The sequence below is a fragment of the Polistes dominula genome, unplaced genomic scaffold, assembly GCF_049000335.1.
Source record: "Polistes dominula isolate Pdom_NZ unplaced genomic scaffold, Pdom_raw_medaka contig_24, whole genome shotgun sequence".
Taxonomy (NCBI): Eukaryota; Metazoa; Arthropoda; class Insecta; order Hymenoptera; family Vespidae; genus Polistes; species Polistes dominula.
In genome coordinates, this window is record NW_028301150.1 from 2,953,617 (window position 1) to 2,978,608 (window position 24,992).

Below are 24,992 nucleotides of genomic sequence, written 5' to 3' on the forward strand. Positions count from 1 at the left end.
ACTCTTAAAGATTACCATTGGTATCAATTTCAATGAAAATAAATCGTACGTTCGAACGCTTTCTTTATCGTTATATACCCGAGTTGATGTTGAAAACGTGAAAACTTTAATAACAATGACTACTCGAGCGTTTATATTTTATTACTTTCGATAGAAAATATGAGATAACTATGTAAAGAAAAGAAAAACTTTATAACTATAGTGTGTGTGTGTGTGTCTATTTTTCTGCATCGAGTAGTAGATTCTAAATTTCTTTAAAATAATTTCTTATTCATGAATACGTCTAGTGTAAATTTATGCATGAATTGTATGATCACGATAGTATTATAATTATTGTCTGAGTAAATGGTGAAAAACGAGGTATAATTATATTTTCTTTTGTTTGTTTATTTATTTATTATTCATACGACGTATTGTAATACAATAAACGACGATAGAATTAAAAAGAAATGAATTTTGTTAGAATAGAAATCATTAAATGTAGCTTGAAGATAAATTCTTTTGTAATGTACAATATCTCTCCTTCTTAAAAGAAGAAATGCGATCAGATCCACTTCTTTCTCTATCTTCCTCTCTTTTTTTATCAGATCTCTTTCTTTTCACCATTTCCAGAAATTCTTGGAATAGAAGGCGACAAAAAGAAATCGGACTCGTCGCGGCTGCGAGTCGCTATGGCAGGTGGTGGATAATACTTGGCGTAGTGAGTTTCCCGGTTGAAGAAAACGCGGTAGGCATGTTCACGAGACGAATCGGGTGGGAAAAGAGAAAGCGGGTCAAAGAGGCCGCCGCCGCTGTTACCGCGGCTACGATAACGAAAGACGCGGTGGTGGCAAACGGCCAACTTCATCCTCCTCCTCATCTTCGATTCGTTTGGTGCTTCTTCTCCCTCTTTTTTCTTTTGCTTTCATCCATGAATTCTTCCCTTTTATTTCACTATACTCTTTCATTATTCAACAAGAGTTATCGCTGTCTCAATTTTTTTTTTGCATATCTTTTCGTTTTCATGACATTCTTACAGTACGAGAACTTAACATTTTTTGTCTCCTTAAAATTAAAATCGACAATTCGATCATTTCTTTCAATTCATATTTTTATTTATTATTAATGGCTTAAACGTTATGGCAAACTTTTTGTTTATAGTGTCGATCATCTTTATCCATTAACTTCTTAATTAGAAATTTATAGAACTGTTAAACCTTATAGAATTTCATTAGATAGAAATATATATACATAGAATTACTTAGATAACTGTTTTTGTTATAATGTAATCATTATTATTAAATGTATCGTAAGAGGATTATATTTAGAATATAATAGATTATATGGTTATTACGATTCCTTTTATGTTGTTTACACGAATTAAATGGGGGTCTGTATTTCTTATGAAACTTCATTTGCTAACTAATTATTCATCATATTCGAAAGTTTAAGCGATTAGCAATGGAAAAGAGGTGTATATGTCTTTGTAAATATAAGAGAAGAATCTTTAGAGCCTGTTGAATAGGAGAAGAGAGAAAAGTAGAGAGTAAGACCTACAACAGCATTGCATTGGCTCGTACAGCTTTCATTCTACTCAGAAGCTGCTGCAGTGGAAAAAAAAATATTAAGCCGAGCATTGAATCGTAACCATAACCGTAATCCATAACCATAACCGACAAAAACGACCAAGTCAAGTCGTTTTGGAATCCCTGATCGGTATAATAATGTTTGATTTAAAATAAAATATACGTATTGTTTTCAAGTTTATCTGGCTTTTGGGAAAATCATTCTTATTTGTTCAGTTTTTAAATGATTCCAAATGATCTTAGAAAAATATAATTTGTCATGAATGAATCGTATAAACATAAATCTATCGATATTATCTTTTGCGAAAAGAATTATTTATCGATCTATTATATTTTGATATTTTGACAAATATATTATAACATGGAAAAATATGTAACATCTTTCGCGAAACTGCCCTACAAATTTGGAGAATCAGGGACCGGTTTAAACCGGTCCATCTTCTTACCTATAACGGAAACCTTAATATTCTAAAAGTCATAACGGGAATCAAAGGTAGTACATACTTGCGATGAATCTTGGTTCCAAGCAGGTCTTGTTTAAAATGTAGGTAAAGTTTATAAGCTTTCTCGCAGCTTTCTTATGGATGTTAATTTATCGACTAAGCTAAAGTCGTTTTCTAGATTCACGAGTTATCGAGAAAGCTAAAGCTTTAAAGAAATAATCGATTGGTAAGGGTAGTATTCGTTTTCACCCACGTGTAAACGTAGTTTCACTTAACAACGCTAACGTAGTTTACTCTTTTTCCTTGTATCGATTAATTAATTTTTTGAAAATCTTTCCTTTCACTTATAAAACGTATAAAATATTGTTTTTATAAATATTTTGTAAGATTTCTTTTTTTTTATGTTAAAAAGGATGAATTTCAATGTCAATGCCAATGCCAAATAGGAGGAAGTGTTTAAAGAAAATAGTAGGAAAGAAATAATTAATTATTAAAGCCGTGAGTAGGCAGAATATGCAATAGTTTTATCATAGGAATGGATAAGCAAATCAATAAACACAAGTTTACTCGGTAGCAATACAACTCTCACTCAGCATAAAAACTCTCACGGAATTGTGAGAAAAGTTGGGATAAGCGAATACTTTATTTCAAAAGGAAATTACACAATTATATAGTGACTCGAAGATAGAATAAATAGAGAAGGATAAACTCAAATAAGCCGCAAGGTACCTCTTTCCGCACGCCTTAAAGCTCTCTTATCTTTGTTAATTAACTTCAGATAAACGTGGCCAAAGTGACACGTGACCTGGTCACACGAGGAAGTAAGAAAGCACTTGTATCCTTGCACCCAGATTTAATAGCCCAAACAAAAGGAAAAAGCAAAAATCACTGAATGTAAATGACTATGATTCTTCTAAAGTTAGCTTTTATTTATTTAAATCGATGATAAACCAGTAAGAATAAATGTGATCATTATTTAGACGTCATGAAGCGAACTGAAGAAAAGACTGATGAAAGGATCATCTAATCGCGATGTATTAAATGCTTCACGCATCGTCCGTACGTTTAATCGTCCTTATACATTAACAGCAACGCGTTTCACATTTACTTCCTTATAATCTGACTTTCGAACGAATACAGCATATAAGTAATAATTGGTAAAGATTCTTACGCGTTGGCAGTGCATGACTTTACGTTTAAATGTATGAGATACCTTGACGTAGTACGGTAAATAAAATTCTATTTAGTAAGAGATAGTCTAGACGAAGAAAAAGTGAAAGGTCGCTACGAGTCAAAAAAAACTTTTTTCGATGTCTTCTTTTTTTATCACCAAGTCTCTATTGATATTGTATAGAAAGAATGTATTTTGTTCTTTTTTTTTTTCTTTTTCTTTTGAATCCTTAAATATTATCTTAAAGAGAGAAATATGAAATGTGATTTACATCGTGGGAAAAACAATTATGTATTTTTAATTATACGATTATAAGCTATAATTTAACAATTTGTTAAGAATTAATTAGAATCGTGTTAATAGCTATAGACAATGCATTTATGTTATTATTCTATTGCATAATATGTTGCTTAGGAAGTAATGAAACAAAGAGAGGACTTGAAATAAGGGTAAGATAATAATAATTTCCATAGTTTCTAATGTATAAATACTCGTGAATTTATACATAGTATATATTATCAATATCATAAATGATGTTACGAAGATTTTCATATATACTTTGAAAATTGATTCATATATAAATAATATTTGTGGCACGTGTGTTTGCAAGATTTTAGAAATGAAATTGTATAACTGTGACATAATTTAGTAGAATATCGGTTGTCGATTATATCGATTTATTCTTTTGTATTAGTCATGCACATAAATTTATTTATAGCAAAAGTAGGATACACTCTCTAATGTCAGAATAATCATTAAAAATGAAAAAAAAGGAAAAATCAAATGAATGGCAATGAAAAGACAGTTTCACTCGATGTAATTTAACCTTAATTTAGCTATGCATTTGCATTTTGAGAAAAATCATGAAAATAAATTTAAAATGAATGATCAAATCGGTACAATAAATGGAAACATTACGATTATTTGTGACAAACATACTGTGTGCTGTATTCAACAGTCGGTTTAAGTCGAAGAATCAATTGAAGAAGGTAAGCATAACAAGCAAATTTTGTTTAAATAAATAATTTTATAAGATTTTTATAAAAGTAAACCGAAATAAAAGATTACAAAAAAAAAAGTAATATTAAGACATTATTTGTCATTTAATAAGAAAATATGTATGTAAATAATGAAATAATGAACTGTTAATTATCTTAAGTGAAAAATAAACGATATAAATGAGTCAGAGAGAAAAATGGTATAAAGGATTTTACAAATAGTGCGACTGATTTTGAGACTTAATTCTCTTAATAAAGAACAAAAAAAAGGGAGACAAAAAGAAATCGATACTATGCTTCTAGAAGCAACCTGTTGTGCCAAAGTAGACGTACACGTACAAATATAACTTGCGAATTATTTCGAAACGTATTTATTTTTTACTTGTTCTTTTTATACATTATTTTAATTTAATTTACTTTTCGAGTGTGTTGTTTTAATTAATATTCTATTATTTATAATATTTTGTCTTATTACTAATTATTAAAATGAATAATTTTATTAGAACTTTAATGAAGTCTATTATTAAACTTAACTTATAATTAAAAATAAATTGAGATCAAATAAATATAATAATTTTACTTATATACAAATAATAATTATAATTATAATAAATTTAAATTTTATAAAATAAAATTACCACAAAGTTTGTATAAATTTATACATTTTACATTTTTTATTCGAAGAGTGCATTTCAGTTTGTACCAGAAATCATTATTTTTAATTCATTTTTTCAAAAAAACTCTTGACATTAATTGGTTCAGGGAACATAATATAAGCATGTTTCTTGAACCTTCAAAGTTTTCCTTTGAAATTATAAAGTGTTGACAAGAAAATGAAGTTTAAATAAATTTGATTTTCGAAATTGCCAGTATCCGTATCGAAAATTTATTCAATGTAATATAATATACAGGTATATATAATGTCTTTATTATAATTTCATCCTGAAAGTATTGTAAGGGATATAGTTTTCATAGTTCAAACGATAATTGTGAATAACACAAATGATATTGAAGCAAATATTTTCAACATTTTAACATAACTTACAAATATTTCAGAAAACCTGTAAGATTAGCTAAGAAGTATAGTCGAAATGTGTCACCGAACTTTCACCGTAAATATTTTTTCGATAAACTTTGAACCGAGAATTTAAATAAGAGATTTTACCTGGTATAAGAGAAAAGGCAAAGCTCTATGTCTTGATATGACAGAGTTACCTACATCAAGTTACTTTATGTTAATTTAATTCTTAAAATCTTGAGGATGTCAAACTCAAGGAGGAAATTTCTTTTGAGCTTTCACCAGCTATTCTGTAATATTCGTTTCGAACGAAAGATCTCGCACGTACCATCGATATGCCGGTCGAACCTCCAGGGAGACTTTTGACCTCGTTGCAAGATCGTGAGATTACTTACTTTTCTTCTTTCCTTCCTTCTTCCATCTTTTCCCTTCTTCCGTTCTCTTTTCTTTCGATTAATATGACTTTTTCTCGAGTCGATAGAAAGGATCATTCTTATCGACGATTATTACGAGATACTTAAACGATGCAAATAGAATAGATTTTTTCTTCTATTTTTAAAATCTTCTTTTACGAAAGAAAATCTCGTATATTCTCACATAACCCTGTCACGAAAGTTCTCCTTCTATCGACAAGCACGCGCGCACGCGTGCACAAACACAAAGAGCTAAAGATAGAGAGAAAAAGAGAGAGAGACACTAATACACATATACAGAGAGAGATATATATATACACACGTACGTATGTACGTACTTGAAGCCGTGTTATTACGCAAATGACAGAGCGTCCCGCAAAGTCCTATTACAACTAGAACTCCCTCGCTTCCTCTGTTCTTCCCTCTCGTTCCTTCTCATCTTCCTTCCCTTTTTGTCTTACTCTCTATCTTCGTCTCTTCCTTTCTCTTTCTCGTTAAACGAAATGTACTAACAGCTACCGTATCTCTATACTCTCCCGCTAATCATCTAGTGCTGTTGAGACTCTTTCTATTCTCTTTCTTTCTATTTTTCTTTTTTCTTTTTGTTTAGAACGTATTGATTTCAGGTTTCTCGGTAAAGAAATTCGCTCGTGCGTATCTTATCACAGTAGTTTTCAACTTGATCGTAAAATTACGTCCGATGGGTTTCAATCAGAAACACACATACACACACAAACACATACACATACATTGGCTATTTGAAATTATTTAAAAAAAATTTTTTAAACAAATATTTTAATTGGACGAATCTATAATACAAGATGTCATTAAAGCCGTAAAAACATACGAAATCTCATTAACTGTGCTTTTTCTTCTATCACAGATTAAATATGACTTTATTGAAAGAAGAGATAATTTCTTAAAAATATGTATTTATTGTTATATATATATATTTTTTTTCCCTTGAGGTTTGTTTACCCGGGCGCTCAGTCTCTGGACCATTGTACCCGGTTATATATATATATATATATATAGACTTTAAAGTTACCCTATATAATTAATAAATGATAACATCGCAAGTCAAAGACACAGACTATCGAAGTGTTTAATTATCGTTAGAAGTTCGTAGAAAGAAACTTGTGATGCGGAAAACTAATTAGAAAAGGTATTTGAAGGTTGATCACAAAAGAGACCGCGTGTGACCGTGGGAGATCTCTCTTGATTCTCTGCTCGTTAGTTGGCATACCTGGCATTTCATTTTATTCTTTTTACACATTATATTCTTGTTTTTTTTTTTTTTTCTATGAACACGTGCTCTCCAAGGTAACAATAAAATCCGGTCAGTGGGCGACCCGATCTCCTGTAACATTATCCCAGTTACGGAGAAATCGTTCTATCCCCTCTCTCCCTCCCCCTTCTTCTTCACCATTTGTTTATGTTACACTGCTGGAGTCACTCTCGTGTAATTAATCGTCGCGAATCTTGATTCGGATGAGCTAGAAAATCGTTTGCGATTATCTGGAAAGGATCATTGGTCATTTTATTCCTTTCATTTGATATAAAACATTATCTATAATTTAACATTTGAGATAAGCAGAAGTTAGACCATTGTAAATGTTTCTTGTTCGAAAGTGTCGTAATTCATGTTACGGAGTGTAAACTTGGAGAAATCTAAAATCGATCGGCTTGTATACATTTAAAATTAATGATGCAAAATATGGAACAACATTGAAAGCTATCTCGATTAATTGAAAACATTTAGTCTTTTGCTGTAAAATTAATTTCAATTTGCGACAAACTTAATAACTCGAGAAAATGATTATTATTTTTTTATTTGTATTACAGTTTTAAATGTAACTTTATTAAAACGAAAAAGGTATACGGTTAAATGTGTACGTGAGTAATAAAGTGCCGAATGATATGCGAAAAATGTTTAATATTTTTAATTTGATAATTTTCTGAATTTTTTCGATCCGTAGATTGATTCGAGACAGTATTTACATTTCTATACATTTTTATTTATGAAATAGCATATTTATAAAAACTCGAACGGTCCATGTGACATTTTATAAAAAGATAATAAAAAATGGATACTTTATCGGAAATTTTGCTGATTAAAATTCTTCATATATTTATGCACAGACGTAACGTTTATTTATCTGAATTTATTTTAAGATTGTTGGATCATCACAACGATTACGAATATTTGATATAATACATATGTAAGAAGTGATCTGGATAGAGATAGACATTTGTATTTATAAACTCATTATACGTTTCTCAACGAAACTAGGAATCCATGATGACTGAGTATCAAACGATTTCTAAGCAATATTCTTGCTCTGTAACCAGCTGGTGCACGTAACTGCAAATTGGAAGTCCCGCTACGTTATGCAGAAATGAGACTTTTTATCGGATAAACATGTATTTGCTTTTCGATATGTTCGAATACGATAAACCCAATACAGAAGCAAATTTCAAAATCGATATTAGAATGTTTTCATCCTTTTCAGGTTCAGACATCTATCTTTTGGTTAAAATTTTCCAATGATTCTATTTATTTGATTATTCAATATTATTCGCTACATTAAACTTGAAATGTAAATAAACGAAGATACATTTTTATAAATTACAATGTGGGACAGTTTAGAAATAGGCCATGTATCTTTGCAAATGATAATATGTATAAACGATTATAACACCTGTTATGTATTATCACTTATTACATCCTTTTATACAGTGAAAGTAATTTTAAATAAAATCATATATTCTCTCCTCGCATATACTTTTTAATATATCTTTTATTATCTCTCGTGGATAACGTTACGAACGAAATAGAAAGTATTTATGTAGGAAATGAATAACCTGGTTGTTTGCTCTTAGCAAAGAATTAAACGTAAGAAAAATACATTTTTCATTACGCGTCGACCGAATTATTTACATTTAATGCTACTGTAATTAATCATTTTTCTGTTTAAACGCTTTAAATTTGCATGTATATAGTTATATCATCTGAACAATTTACAGCTATAAAAAAGGTCATTACTACTTTATTTAAATTATTATATATATATATATATGTGAATATTTTCTACATCTATGATTTGAACGAATAAAAAATTATTATAACTTTTTGATGTTTAAATCAAATTTCCTGTTATATATTATGCAATAAAATGTCAGATACTAAGAAAAAGTAATTAAGTTTTGTCCTAGGTAGAAAATAAATACGCTATTTTAAATATATGTATGATTAAAACAAAACAAAGATCAAGTCAATGCAATGTTGAGCACGGCTAGAAATGTGTGGGCAAGTTCGATAGAATCGACGAACTGTAAAAAGGTATTCGAGCGTTTATGATTACTGCAAAAATGGTAGTATGAGTTTAACGAAGCTTCGATTAACGAAGAATACAAAAAAAGATTGGATCACTTTTTGGAAAAAAAAAACAATCAACGATACTAACTTTTGTTTATTTACTATAAATTTTTTAAACTCCCTTACATAATTTTGATTGAAATCTGATTATTCGTGTATTGTAATTTAAAACTTCATCTTTATTATGAAGATCCTTTTTTAAAAGGAAAAAAATGAAACTAAGATTGATCGTATTCTAAGAAGAAAAAGAAGAGAGAGAGAGAGAGAGAGAGAGAGAGAGAGAGAGAGTAAACGATCTCTTTAATATTCTTGACAAGATCGAAGGTTTTAAAGAGTACTTCTTTCTTACGTTTTTATTTATTTACTCATCTTGTATCGCATTTAAGTGATCATGAAAATTATAACAAGCAAAACTAAACTTTGTACAGAAAGTTTGCATTATATTATAACTGTAATCTAATAATCTTGGTCAGAACACGTTAAAAGACTTACTTAGCTCGTCTTATGATTTTATCGCGACAACCGTTAGTCGTCCGCTTATAATAGTTATAACATAAAAAAAAAAATAAAAAAATGCATAGCTCGAAGAACGATTATTCACAAAACCTTCCTCGTGTTTCACGGAGTCATGAAGACGCACAGAGAATTGCGAAAATTAACGAAGCGACTCCTTGTATTACGCGATATTCTTACGATTATTCAGAGCGTAGAGAAATAGAAACGAAAATTCATTGTCGTAAAATATAATACCTGTAGTTGTCAGTAGTTAGACGAAATATCATTATTTTCGAAAGTAAAGACAATAGGCTGTGCAGCGAAATCAATGCGATTGAAAGTAATAGTAGGATGTTTGTTTAAAAAAAAAAAAAAAAAAAAAATTATTTAAATACTTTATTACTGACTTCTCGAGAAATACTTTTTTTTTCTTTTCTATAATTGTTTTCTTACTAACAAGTTAGAAAAGAAAAATGTAAAACGTTTTTTTTTTTTTTGAAAATATCGTTCAATGTGATGGATGAATAAATAAGAATAAGGACCTATCTGTTTTACGATCAATCGTTTGTTGATTAAATTTCGTACATTGACACTGAATTGAACATTCTCTTGACGGCTATGATAAATTGGAGATGAACAAAAAGAGTAACAGGAATATTGTCTCGCTGATTGATAGACTAGATAAGTTTGATGAATCTCCTTTTTTCTCTATTCCTTTTTCTAACCAATTATTAATTTATGTATACAAGAAGGAACACTTTTTACTTTTACAAAAAAATATCAATTTTTTTGTTTGCTGCATTACTTTATTCCTTTCTTTTGAAAAGCGTGCAAAGAATTATCATTGCAATAACTCTTATTATTATATTTTTTTTTTTTTATGTGAACGTACAATTTCTAACAATGGATTGAAAAATATTGTTCGAACATTTTAATTTTTAATATTGCACTCGAACTACATTTAATTTCCGATATTTCATAATAATCAATCCTTTAACAGTGCATTTGAGACTTATTGACATTCTGGATTATAGATATAATTAAATTTGATTTAGATATACGTTTATTCTAGGAAATATTCTCTGTTTAATATGATACTGTATTTATTTTAATTAAATTATGGTTAAATATTCGATTAATTAAAAAAAATATTAGAATTATTATATACGTTTAACAATAAGATTATATACAAGGTTATTTTTTTTAAGTTATAAGTTTTTATTTTTAAATCATTCCAGTTATTTTTTCTACTTTCTGTCATTAATTCATTCCCATATTTTTCTACGTTCATTAGGATTGCAATTAAAATGAAAATAATTTTTTCTACATCATCAAATTATCCCAGATGTTAATCATTAAAATGACAAGTGAAATTTTGATTATAACGATGTGAAATATTTGAAATCAACAGAATTTATAAAACATGTCAAGGATGTAATTCAACTTCACGATATTTACATTTAAATTTATTTTCAAATTTGTTCTTTTTTCTTATCTTTTTTTTTTCTTTCGATCGTTTATCATATCCATTTGTTTTCGTTTTCAGGCTTACAAGGCAAAGGAAGAGGGTAAAGTTGTGGTTTACACCACTTCATCCGGCATTGTTAGACTAACATTCTACAATTGCATGAAGGTAAAGCAGATTCTGAACACGCACATGGTGAAATATGAGGAGAAAGATCTCTTTCGCAGTGCTGAATTGCAAACAGAGTTGAGAGATCGAATAGGTTGCACAGCGATTCAAGTGCCACAGCTTTTCGTCGGTGGACAGTACATTGGAGTAAGTTTTTTCTTTTTTTTTTAATTTTAATATATACTTAAAGAATTTTAATCGTATCATTATCACAATGGTAATATAATAGATAAAAAAAAAACAAAAAAACAAAAAGCAATTGATTGATTTAATTTATCTCACTATTAGATTTAAATCCACAGAAGTTTCTTCAAATGTATTTTATTAAATAGAATTCAAATATCGATAAAGATATAATTTGATAAGTTTATTCACTATACTTATATATTAGACGTATTTCAATATTAGCCTTCACTATCAGCGACTCCTTCAGTGATATCTTTCAAGTTTAATTGATTGGTTTCACGTTTCATTACTTTTTCGATAACCTTCGTTTCGAGAGAAAGAACAAAAATGAAATTTAAAACAGCGGATAAAAAAGAATGTTAAGGTCGTACGAATAAGAGTATTTCTATTGTTTTTATCACATAGGAAGTCTCGAATGACAAATGCAATGGAAATTAAAATCAAATCCTGATAAAATTATCCGTTTTCTCATATTTCATATGTTTATGCGTAGAATGTAACTTGTAATTAGGTGAACAATATTAATGAATTTAATTTATGAAAATATTCTAAATTAACATTAATTTTTGAACTTTGTTCGTACAGGTTTTCTTGTCTCCTACTTGAGTGTTTTTTTTTTTTTTAACACATTTTATTTTGTTCGACGTAAATGACTGTTGTCGTACGTCAGATCTTTATGGGTTTGTTATGACATCAACACATTACACATATCGTATTCTAATCTCATCTTAAGATTTTTTTTTTCCTCAATCATCAGCTATTTTGATCTTAACGATCATTATTTTAATGCGTATCACTTTACCAATAAAACTTACCGCTTAACCAACTTTTTGAACTTTTTCTAAAAATTAAATAAAAATCGTTACAATCTTTTGATAATATGTATGAGACAATAGGAGTGTGTTTCATTATGGATTAATCAAGATTTACTATTTAATTGTATCGAAACTAGTCGAACGAGAAAAAGAATCGATTGTATTAGTTGAATCAAGCGTAAACATACAACGTGATCGCAATTTCAATATAAAATGATAAGAAATCCGATTGGTTTCGATTGATTATTTGTTCTCGGCATTCAATATGAGTACTTGTGGATAATGACGCTATCGAGTGTTTGTCAGTGATCGTTCGTCGGATCTGCATTCGACATTCTTTACGGTTTTCATGTCGCTTCTTACCTTTCAAGATCTCGTATATTATTAACCGATCTGATTATTTCAAGAAATTGAACAACTCAAAGACAATTAAAACACGTTGTATAAATAGAAACGTAATAACTATGGGTTAGTAAACTTTTTCGTAAAAGAAAATATATTTACTTTTACTTTTCTCTTTTTTTCATCAAATATTGACAATTTTTACGATATTTTCAATAACGTCAACTTTCAATAAATTCAAGAATCCGTTAAATAAGCCCTTTTGCACGTTTGCTAACCATCGAAAGGATTACACAAGCTTCTATATTTTTTTAAATCAAAAAACAATAACTAACAAGCCCGTTTGCACGTTTGCTAACTATCGAAAGAATTACACAAGCTTCTATATTTTTTTAAATCGAAAAACAATAACTAACAATAAGAGAATAAGAAATTTTCTTATTTTTTTCTTTGACAAGACGTAATATATTAAAATTAATGATTAAGTCAATTCTTTTAATCAACATTTGTATTTTCTACTGTGTGGTGAGATACTTTTAATAATTATTACAATGTCGTGAGTTTTAAATAAATTTTCAACAAGTGAGCTGAAGACTCGCACGAAAGACAAGGCCAATCCAGCGTTACGCAATCGTGAATATTCGTTGTCGTGAAAGTCGAAAAAGAGAGAAAAAGACTAACGTGAAATGTCAAAGATAAGCGACTCTACTCGTTCACTGTGCCACACTACACTCACCATCATGATCGGAGCCAGTTTAAAGTGAGATCGAGGACGAAATCTAATACAAGGGAACCATATTGGCTACTTTAATCTTTTTTAAACTTCAATCTTTTTCGAACTTCAATGTTATCGAAGAAATAAGAATATGAGATACACGCTGTTAAGTAATTAACCACACGGGAGAAATATGTTAAAAATATTCAAAACTTGTTCGGAAATAAAAATGTTTTAAAATTCTACGCAAATTGAATTTTAATTTTGCCAGAATTATTTGATCGAAACTACGGATAAAATCGTTTTTAACGAAAAACCGGTTCGCGATCACAACTTTCCTTCAACGAACTTTCGTACAATTTTCTATCGATTTTTTTTTTTTACCGTTCAGTCCATAATTTTTTGCGGTGACCATTCAGAAGTAAAAGTAAACGAAAAGTAGCGTGACAAATGTTTAGGAAACATCGCTAACACTTTCAACTTAAAATGTGCATCTTTTCATGATGAAAGTTTTATAGTTTGTTGGGTGGCTTTGAACGTACCGTATTGGCCACGTACCAACTCGTCGTCGCTTTTGCAACATAATCTCCAGCTGTTTTTAAAAGATGAAAGAATATCCGATCTTGGTGTCATATTCGTTTGAAGTAATTTATCGTCAACTCTTTCATTTCCTATCCTTGTTACTGCTGAAGAAAATATCAAACGAAAAACAAATCTTACTGAAAGAGTTTCAAAATTAACTTTAATAATTATTTTTAATCTTATATAATATCTCGACAATCTCATATTCCTATAAAGTAATAAAGAAACAAGGTAAGAGATAATATTTTGACAATTATATTTTATGGTTCGTTGTATTATCATTATAAGGGTATGAACAAATTGTAATTTATTAAAGAAAACATTGCTGAAAAGATCCCATTGCATGATTTTTTTTTCTATTAATAAATCATTTATAATCCGGCGGAAAAATCGTGGCATAAATTTTGATTAAATCCCGACGGCCAGTATTTTCTCGACATTAATTTTTTAGAAAGCAGCGTCACGCTAAACGAATATATAAGAATTCGCGGGTAGGTTCATCCAACGGGAGCCGGGAACATGTTTCCCTTAACACACTCGAGGATTATTATCTAACTTTTCTAAGCTTTTCTGTGTTCTTTTCGAAAAGAACGTTCTGTTCACTTAAGGCTGATTGTAATCCATTCTCGCTAAGGCTAGAATACCATTTCTAAAATTATTCAAGTGTTCACGTGTGAAAGCTGAGAAGAAACATTGTTCGATTTTAACGATAATTTGACTTATTTACATATTATTTACCAAAGTTAGATTAAAATACTTATTTTAATATTTACTCTAGGGAACTTCTAAGTGTATTTATCTGATTAAAATAATCTGATTAAAATAATCTGATGTAAAAAATACAAATAGAAATCGTATTTAAATATTAAAATTATCTTCTCTTTTTCAAATTCGAATGTAACTTATTTCTCAACTTCAAATAAAGTTCTAACAATTCGTTCAAGCATGATACGGATTATATTTCATATTTAATTCATTTATGTAGTACATATAAGAGTTATTGATATAACAAAGTGAAGATTTACCTAACTTGTCGACGTTGTAGATTTAATTATAATTTGGTGACAACAGCACAGATTGTTACTGCCATTCCATTCTATTAGCTGAAACATTTTAATCAAGATCTTCATAATTGACTGAGTCGACATAACAACGAAGAGAGTTAAATCGTGTTAATGTAGTTAGACTCAGGTAACTCATAAAATTAAAATGATTCGCATACCAATGAGAGATAAACATAAAAAAAAAAAAATAATTTTGAATTCGTATTTCGAGTCGTAAAAGAAGTTGTATTTCAACTATTCTGTTTTTCTACGGAATTTACTTTAGAAGCTTTTAGAACTTTTATTCGAAATGTCGGAGATAAAACGAAGTATAATCTAAAATGGAAAAAAAAATATGGAAAAAAAAATAAGATTAAAAAGGAAAACAGAGAATATTTAATAAATAGCTAGTCTACCATTCGGTGTCAATGATCTCGCGAAATTCCTCTAACGGTGGATACAAGGGTGAACAAGATTAAAGCACAAGGGGAAAGGAATAAATAAATAAGGTTTGAAAAATTTAGGATGTCAAGATGACAACAAGAAGATTAGAAAGGGTATGTGCAATATAAAGGACGTTAACATTTTTCGGGGAGTATATTTTACACGTACACATATACCTACACGATGTAGTTTGCTATAATAATTCATATCAAAAGTCAAAGGTATGGTATAACAAGTTATACGTGATCTTGTCCTATTGGAATTTATTTACATCATAAATCAATAATTATAATTCGAAGCATGCAACATGTAAAACACGCGATAAAGATTAAAATATATATGCATGATAAAAAATGAAAAACAAGATACATCTTAATAGTGTCATAAAATATAACAATATAAATAGAAAAATCAGAGTAATACTAGTCTAATATTAATTTTTAACCTTTTAACTTTATAGTAGAAAGTTCTCTCGAAGTATTTAATTCTAGAAAAGAGATTATTAAATAAAGAGTTTAAATAGGATAACGTTTACTATGTGTATACATAAGAAGATAAACTAATCATCAGTCAAGTCAGTCTACTTAGTCTTCGTAAAGTATTCATAGACAGCTTCTATGTCTGCTTTGGTCCAGATACCACTCGATTTGATTCGAAGGAGTAAGCAAAACAAAACTAGGAACGGCAATAGTAAGGTTCGATCCCCTCTACGTAAACAAGAATAAGACAAAGAGTAACAGAGAGAAAGAGAAAGAGAAGGAGAACTAGTTTTGTCTCTCTTGTACGTTTATTCGTGTATCGGTACTGTCGATGCGGCCAATCGCGAGAATTGTCGGGAGAGTAGATATACGAGTAAGTGAAATGTCAAGCTATTCGATCCAAGGCCATTGCGGAAAGGAGAAGAAGAGAGGAAGAGAAAGATAGATAAATAGAAAGAAAGAGAGAGAGAGAGAGAGATAGAGAAAGAGAGAAGAAGGGGGTTTATTCGTTTGCGCCTGTCTTGACTCTGATCTGTGGTCTGGCTGTAAACGTTGTTTATACACACATATACATGCATAAATATGTGTGTATTAAATCCGGCCAACATTCCTATCTAACAACGTCACACAATTATTTACATTACTATGGAGAAACGTAGATGATAGCTTTCGTCCTTCAAAACACCTCTTTGAACAATCAAAAATAATTCATTTGTACAGAATCATTGGTACGAGTAATCAAATTGACTGATTATGAGTTGAACGGATCGTAAAGAATTGAACGAGACAGTACAGTAAAAAAATGTTTCTTTAATTCACGATTCGCATTAAAATCGTTCTCTTTGTAATGTCGTCTTATCAAGGAGAAATTCTTCAGTTTTTATATTCTTCAGTGTTCCTCTAGGCGATACGATTCTTTTGAAATGATATTCTGCTGTTATTGATGAAACGAGTTTGAGAGAATAAAACGTAAGATTGTAGCTTTTTTTTGCAAAAACAACTTAATAAAATGTTTATTTTTTTTTTTCATCTTCGATTATTATATTTTCTTTGATAAAAATACAATTTTGATGGATGGGTCAAATCAAGTGTTTGTCAGATTTATCTAACTTTCTTTTACAAATTATTACACTTATTTACACTTTTACCGTCATTTAATCTCATCTCAGCATTTTTAATTCTATTCTTCAAATTTGTTCTCTTTTTCTTTTATTTTCAGGATGCTGACACCGTCGAACGGCTCAACGAATCCGGAGAATTACGTCGAATGCTTAAACCTTATCAGGTAATTTAAGATAAGAAATTGTTCGAAACAAACGTAGAAACTGGATGAATAACCATCTAATTTACCTTGTCTAACATACTAATTATCTGTTTCCTGACTTATACTTACTTTACAAGCATTGAATCCCCCTTTGTTTTAATTTTTTTTTACTTTCTACGAAATAAAACAATGAAGTTTTCTTACTTTCTTTAATTCTCTTTCGATTTGTAAAATCTATAAATTTATATGTATATAATCAATGAAATTTTATAACTTATAATGAAAAATACCTTCTGATATTATATTCAAAAAATTAAATAAGTATCAAGTTATTACAACGGTATAAAATACAAGATAAAAATGAGATTGAAATTCGCGAATAAAAATGAAACGAAAACAAGGAAAGAAAGGAAAAAGTTAATATCGGTGAATTTGGTGAAAGTTTTAGGCGTTTTCTTACTCAACAAAAGCTCTTCGAGAAAGTTGTATATTAGTATCAATGGAAATTCTTTCCGGAACGTGACATTTTAATATTATTACATTACAAAAGCAGAACAATCTGTCGATTCATTAACAATTGAAAAGATATTTTACATATCAAAACCAATGAAAAGTATCGTAACAAGAATCTTCTGCAACAGTTTTTATTGATTCGAAGGATTCTTTACTTTATGAAATACATTGTTGTTTATTTTCATGTAAAATATGTTCTTTTAATATCACCTCTAATTGTAAAAAAGCAACGTAATACAACGCTTAATTTAACAAATCGTAGTCATCGTTGTAACGAAAGAAAAAATAGAAGAGAATCGTCGAATCATTTCTCTTTTACGACGACAGTGAAAGTGTCGAACAAATACTTTCTAAAGAATCGAACTACCACCGGCATCTACCAATCGTGCAGTCTTTGACCGCAAACATGTGTTGGTCAAACATCTCTTGCAAAAGATGGTGATAATATAGGAGTATTATTAGATCTATTATACCTGCTTTTACATTTGCTTTCAATCGCTATCGATTTTCATAGAAAACATAAAAATAATTTATCCAAAGATGGTAATAAGATAAAATGTAATAATAATTTTTATAATTATTCATGTTTAATATTAACAAAATGTATAAGCAAATTTTGTAACATTTTTTATCACGATTGAGCGAAACAACTATTCAAGCAACGTGGAATAATGTTAAAATTCGCTTAGGATGTTTATAAACCTTCTTATAAAAAGGAACTATTCGAAGCAGGTATAACTGGATCGTAAAGAAACCTGTGCAGCAAAACATGTCCAGTTACACCCACATATTCACGTATACAAACACAATCATATAGAGAAGAAATAAAAACAGAGAACGTAGCCATTCCAATGAACGCAAGGTTGTACCGGTCCTTTCACTTTTATCCGTCGGCTATCTATCCCCATCCTCCACCCTACTATCTACTTTTTTCTTCCCCTCTACACTTCTTTCATCTTACATACTCGCGTTCGTAGATTTTGGTATCGTACACAAAGAGAATTTACCTTGTAACGATCAAAGATCGTTCACATCTACTCATAATAAATGCAACGAACATTTGTTTTCCAATTTTTCATTTTAGTTCTTTTTTTAATATTAAGCTTAAAATTATTACATCAAAAATATTCTCATCATCTATGGAATTTTATTAATATAAAAAAGAAAAATAACTTAAATTCGTAAATGCACTGAGATAGAAAATATTCATTGTAACTTTTTTTCTTTTGTATATATTTTTTAGATCTTTTAAAATTCCCTAATTTTTTTCTTTTTGAATTTAATTAACTAAAAAAGTAAAACAACGTAAATATCAAAAGAATATTCATACTAAGTATACGTGTAAAAACGTTTATCATTTACATTTATTTTCATTTATAATTTCAGCCATATTCACACTTTATTGCTATACCTTTTTCCTTTTGGTTTATTAATCAAACGATTACTTTTCGTCCTTGATATCGTCCACTTGTAACGATTTAAATAAAAAATTCTTTTTGCAACCTCCCCGATGGCCAAACCAGCTCGAATTCCACGTGTAGTACGGTCACGCACCGAGAGCTTTGCTTTTTATTTTTTTGTTGCTTCCTTTAGTAAAGCAATAATCATCTCCAAACCAATTTTCTTGCGTTACAGAGCGACGGCGCGTGTCCTTCGTGCCTGTTTTGCGGAAATTATCGACTGCTGGTCTGTCCCGTTTGCAACGGCAGCAAGAGATCCGTTCTGCGCAACGACTTCACCGTTGAATTCGTTGCCTTGAAGTGTATGAACTGTGACGAGACCGGTCTGGTTCCCTGCCAACATTGTTGAAAGAAAAGGAGGAAGAAGAAGAAATAAAAGGGATCCATCCCTTTTTGGCACATCGTCGACGTTCTTCGATGCTTTATCAAGCAACATACTAACAATCAACTCTCCGATTATCTTCCCTTTCTCTTATCTCATGGTGCTACAAAAAAAGTATATGGTTTCGACGATTAATTTGACACTAAATCTACCATATAATCGGTCACAATATGACCGATTTTATATAGTTTATATAGAAAATTTCAACGAGAAATACAAATTCGGTAGATTTAGAGTTAAAAGTATTGAAGCGGAGAGAAAACAAAATTAACTAATGAATAATTGAGAAAGAGAGAGAATGATAAAGAGAGAATAACGCCGATTAACAACAGTCTTTCGTGCAGACACTCGCGATTTGTAACATATCGGTCAATAAATATTATCTAAATTTTTGTAATTTGCCACACACATATACATACACAAACACACACCCGATATCGATCCTTTCTCTTGATCGTATAAATAGAGACTTGCTGAAATTTTGAATGTCAACGTGAAAGGGGGGTATGTATCAACATGGCATCGCCGATTATAGATATTTTATTTATATTTTCGAATAAATAAAAAGTCATTACTTTTATTCTAATCAATATGTTTCTAAGCTTACTGTTGTCACAAAAGAAATTCTTTTCTTACATAGATTCTCATCGATACCTTTAAATCCTAATTTAATTAATGTATTAATCTACGCTAAACGATTGCAAATTAATCCTCGTTATCTATAATTTACGGAAAGATGACAAAATCAATGGCATATACGATGTGAATCCTCCATAAGAGAGAATCACGCAGAGACTGCTATTCAGTGAAATTAATTTGAATTAGTTCTTCTCTAACGAATCCTCAAGGGTGTTAAGGTAAGTAGAGCATAACTTAAGTGTCGAGTGGAATATTCGTTGCCATACGTTTTGTCTCTCATGGGCGATTACGATAGTAAGTATGAAACCAAACGATTACGATTATTATCATTGTTATACTTTTTAACATATAGATAACTATAAGAATTAGGATTAAGCACGTGTTTTAAGAAATAGTTCATTATTAATTACAAATTTATCTAGCTATTAAATTTTTATTCAATTACTTAATTACATTTTCCTCATCTTGACGTTACATAATACCTTTTATCACATTTCAATTTCCAATATTCTTAATAGAACAAACGTAATCTTTATTCAATCACAAAATTTCTTTCTCATGCTATCATTGAAAGAAAAAAAAAATATCTGCATTCCATTGATTATCTCAATCATTCGGAACAAAATTTTCACGCCTCACCGCTTTAACTCACCTCACCGTCTTCGCTCGAGTAGAACCGTAAAGAAAGTATTCTTATTTATATTTATTTGTAGTTTTAAATGATTAAATTAAATAGGTCAAAGATTATAAAGAGATTCTTGTTAAATGGAACTATCGATAATCGTTTAACGATCATTAAAGATCGATCGATAGATCGAGTCTAGTTGCTATCGTAATTAGGAAAATTGTTTTCACAAATAATCGTTCATTTGAGCATAATGTGTACACGTCACTTCGAATCTCGAGGGTAATCGATCCTACGCGAGATTTTAATTATGATAATAACATCCACCACCTGTCAGTCTTCTGTCTCGCTCTTCTTCTTTCTTTATCTCTCTCTCTCTCTCTCTCTCTCTCTTTCTCCCTCTCTTGATGTATTTAAGCCATAGATACGTGGTCATGCGACGCATTGATGGAAGAAGCTTTGTTTACGTATGCAACAAGTTAAATCGATAACGTGCTGCTCCTATGCCGTCAGAAGCCTCGGCTCCTGTAACCTTGACAGTCTACGACCTGGCTATCTCAATTATATCGAACTAGCCGGTATTCCACGCACATGCAAATCTTTTTTTATTCATTACAGTGGCCTTCTTTGAAGTAGTCACTCTTTCTATCCATCCTTTCTTCCCATTAAATCAAACATTTAGAGACACGGAAAACTAAATTATTCAAGAATAGATAAATTAAATTTTAATATAAATATTGAACATAAGTTTTTTCTATTCATGAATGTTACTTTAAACAAAAATAAAATTTAGTTAAATTTGAATTTTTTGTTTGATATAAATTCGGTGTGTCATCTTCGAAAGTTGTCTTTTCTTATAAAACTTTTTTCCTTAAAGCGTAAAACATAATTAAAAAAAAAAAAACAGAATGATATTTTGAGAGTACAGAGTACAAATATTGATTGATATTTGATGTTCACGCATAAACCTACCAAACTCAAAATCTCGCTTTCATTGTTATCATCTTAATCGACTTAGAGTAGAATTTCTCGTTAAGCATTTTAAAACATTTCACCTTACTTGACGTAGACATCAACTCTAAGTTTACTCTTTATCGAACTAAAGTTTGAAAATCGATATAAGGCAGTTATCAGAGTTCATTAACTTGTTACTTGATTAATTTACTCTCATTTTCCTTTGCAATTTACATCGATCACATTTATTCGTTTCGTTCCACATAATCATTTTATTGAAGATCGGAAAAAATGAATTTTAACACATACACACACACACAAATATAATTAATTTGTATAAAAAATAATAATCATCATGTATTTGTTTAATTACAATGGTTTGAGAAGGTATCAGTTATGATCGCGCATGTGCCGAGATACGCGCTATGTTCCCGGAACTCTATTCCAGGTTACGTTACCGATATTCCAAGGCGGAAAAAAGTTCCCAAGGGAGCCCCGTATTTACATATTATGAACTTGGATCGATCGGCAACGCGCACGACCACTGTGCAGACCGTGAAAGTGTAGAGCAGCTGGAAAACTCGGATATCCAGGTGCATGCGTTGTCAGGATGCGTATTTGTGCGACAGGATAACTGTTTAAATTTTGAAATTTCAAACTTTTGATTATGTTTGTTATTTAAATCAAATATATCAATGAGTATACATATAACGTGTATATACTTATCGACAAATACTAATATGTAATATCTAATAAGCGTTTAATCTATTTAAGTTAAATGTTTATCTAAATATATATATTTAAATAGCAAGATGAAAATAGAAATGGCGAAAGAGAGAAAAGAAGTAAAAGAAAAAATTTTCTCTTCTCGGAAAGTCGTGGGTAGAGCGTAGCTAATCTATAGGTCGAAGGAGAAGCATCGACCTTGAGTGAACCTCGGGTCGATGGAGTCCTTGAATTTTGCACCCTCGTCTTGTAGCCTGGGAGTGTGTTTATCGTTTTATTATCGACGAAGATCTTCTACAAAGAAAGAAAGAGAAAATGAGCGAAGGAGTAAGTAAAACGAAAGAGAAAGAAAAAGAAAAAGAAAAAGAAAAAGAGAGAGTAAGGAAAATAAAGTGATAAGATCCTGCATTGTATACGAAATAAAGTCGTTTAGTACTAAGCACGATAGGGATCGTTACACTAAAATAGCAAAACTCTCAGCTTCGTGCGAGAACGTCGCGTGCAACAAGTATCGCGCCGGCTCTGACGAAGGATGCCACGTGACTTTTACCCCGCCGACGAATCGATATTGACCGGAAGCGGAAATCGTCCAAACTTTGATCAGTTCAAATCCGTTCTTATTTTTTTATGATTATCTCTTCCTTCTTCATCTCATATTTAGTTCGTATATTTATATCGATTGATTGATTTTCATTGGTATCGTATAAAATTATTCAGGAATTATTTCATATAGTTCACGCATGACGATTATAATAATAGAAGATAATAGATACCCCGAAGGCGACATAATTAATTTAGAACAGTTGCTTTTGAAAGTATTATGAAGAAACGATTATTCTTTGAAAGACGAAAATTTAAATAGAAATTTTTCACGAAGATTTCCCTTGGAAAGTTGTACAACAAATTGATCAGACCGACAGATTTTCTTTATAATGTTGTATCTGATCTTTTATTCTTGTAAAAAAAAAAAAAAAAAAAAAAAAAAACAAAGTACATTTTTTAAACATACTTTCACAGATATTTAATAATTATTTAAGACAGAAATAGGGCAACCTTAAAAGATACGCCTTGACCCTTAAATGCATAAGTACTAAACGACGATAAAGAAACTTAGAGAGCAAGCAAATTTCCTTATCTTCTTTCTCCATGCTATTGCAAACGTTTTTATTTGAAGTGTAAGTTTCTTTTGTTTAATGGTAAAGTAAATATTTTCTTTTCGTGTTCGTTTGATTTCGTTAAAACGAAAATAATATTTTAATTAATATGAACGTACCACAAAAAAAGAATGAAAAATATCCTTGTATTTTTATTACATTTTACTTCGATCCTAATTGGAAATAAAAAAAAAATGATAATAAAAGTACGTGAATATATAATAATAGAAAAACAAAAGTACAATTAAATAACAAATTAGAAGTAAATATATTCTTCTGGTAGCTTAAAACTATTTCAGTCTAATCAAGTTTCCGCACGAATATTTACAATGTAGCAGGAAGCTTGTTGATAAAAACAAGAAAATGAAACCAAGGAGCTAATTATGGAAAATATATTCTACTTTTTGTAATTTTCTAATGTAATATTATTTAACACTGAAATAAATTAAAAATTAAATTGTAAAAAGATAAATGAAATAATAATAGATTTTTCAATATACACGGGACATACCTTTAAAAATGAGATTATAATTTTGTATTATATGTTAATTAATGTACAGTAATTGGAATAAATCTATCAATATGCTTTTTTATATATTGAAAATTAGTAAGTAAAACGAATAAATATATATAAATAAAGAGAAAGAGAAAGAGTAAGAGAAAGAGAGAGAAGAGAGTGTAATATTATTATCAGGCACGAGTAAGCAGCCGAGACCTTCACCGAGACCCGGTTGGTCGACATTGTCCCTTGCTATACTTATCCTACCCCGCCCAAGCAGCTACAGCGGCAGCATCAGCAGCAACGACGATAGCACCGTACTCACACAGAGACGCAAGCTAGACACGCATATAGACAGCACTTAGGGAAGAAAAGGATGGAAAAGGTATAGTAGGTATGTCTGGTGAGCAAGGAGAGAATAAGTGGGAGTGAAAAGGGAGAGGGTAAAGCCAGTCCACAGATACAAATACCTTCTACTAGCATCACCACCACTACTACTACTTGCGACAACGAAAAGTAATAGCGGCTGAAGCAACGGCAGCAACAGCAGCAACAGCAACAGCACCATCACCAATACCAGCACCAGTATCGTCGTTAGTCTACATACTAGCCTGTTCACCCTGGCCTAGAGGTTTACCTTGCTCTCCTCGTGCTGTTACGATTGTGTTGGAGTTTGGGGATGTAGACGCAGGCGCGAACGCAGACAGAATATAGGTGGACAAAACGGCGCCGAGCATTCCGTCAAAGCCAGACAGTGCGGCACGATCGAAAGAGAGCGAGAACGAGGAAGTGAAAAACAAAATTTCGATCTCGAATATTAATATACAGTTGATAATAAATCATTTTTAACTTACCTCCGAGTATCATTCAAGTATCTCACGTCGTTAGAATTTTTCCTATTTTTCTCGTGAGAAATGGGAATCGTCAAAACGGCATCTGAGAGTATATTGGAAGAGACAGTCGTACCTAGTGAAGAAGCTAATTATTCTTTGCAAGGACATCCTGGTGAGTTATTGTTTTTACTTTTTATCCTTTTTTAATATCTATTTTCATGC

At 30.4% G+C, this 24,992-nt stretch overlaps 2 protein-coding genes across 4 annotated transcripts in view; both read left to right on the forward strand.

Moving 5' to 3' along the window:
- LOC107064756 (uncharacterized) overlaps positions 1-19,926 on the forward strand; it is a 27,609-nt gene extending 7,683 nt beyond the window's left edge. For both annotated transcript variants that reach the window (XM_089177518.1, XM_015317768.2), the window contains 3 exons: positions 11,029-11,262; positions 16,941-17,006; positions 19,134-19,926. In XM_089177518.1, the coding sequence (XP_089033644.1) occupies positions 11,029-11,262; positions 16,941-17,006; positions 19,134-19,307 (474 nt within the window). In that variant the 3' untranslated portion in view covers positions 19,308-19,926. The remainder of the gene's footprint in view (positions 1-11,028; positions 11,263-16,940; positions 17,007-19,133) is intronic.
- Positions 19,927-24,681: 4,755 nt separating this feature from the next.
- Positions 24,682-24,992, forward strand: part of LOC107064757 (synaptotagmin-10) — a 41,446-nt gene continuing 41,135 nt past the window's right edge. The window contains exon 1 of one of the 2 annotated variants that reach the window (XM_015317772.2): positions 24,682-24,942. In XM_015317772.2, coding sequence (XP_015173258.2) covers positions 24,852-24,942 — 91 coding nt within the window. In that variant the 5' untranslated portion in view covers positions 24,682-24,851. The remainder of the gene's footprint in view (positions 24,943-24,992) is intronic. The other variant, XM_015317770.2, reaches the window with a different exon arrangement.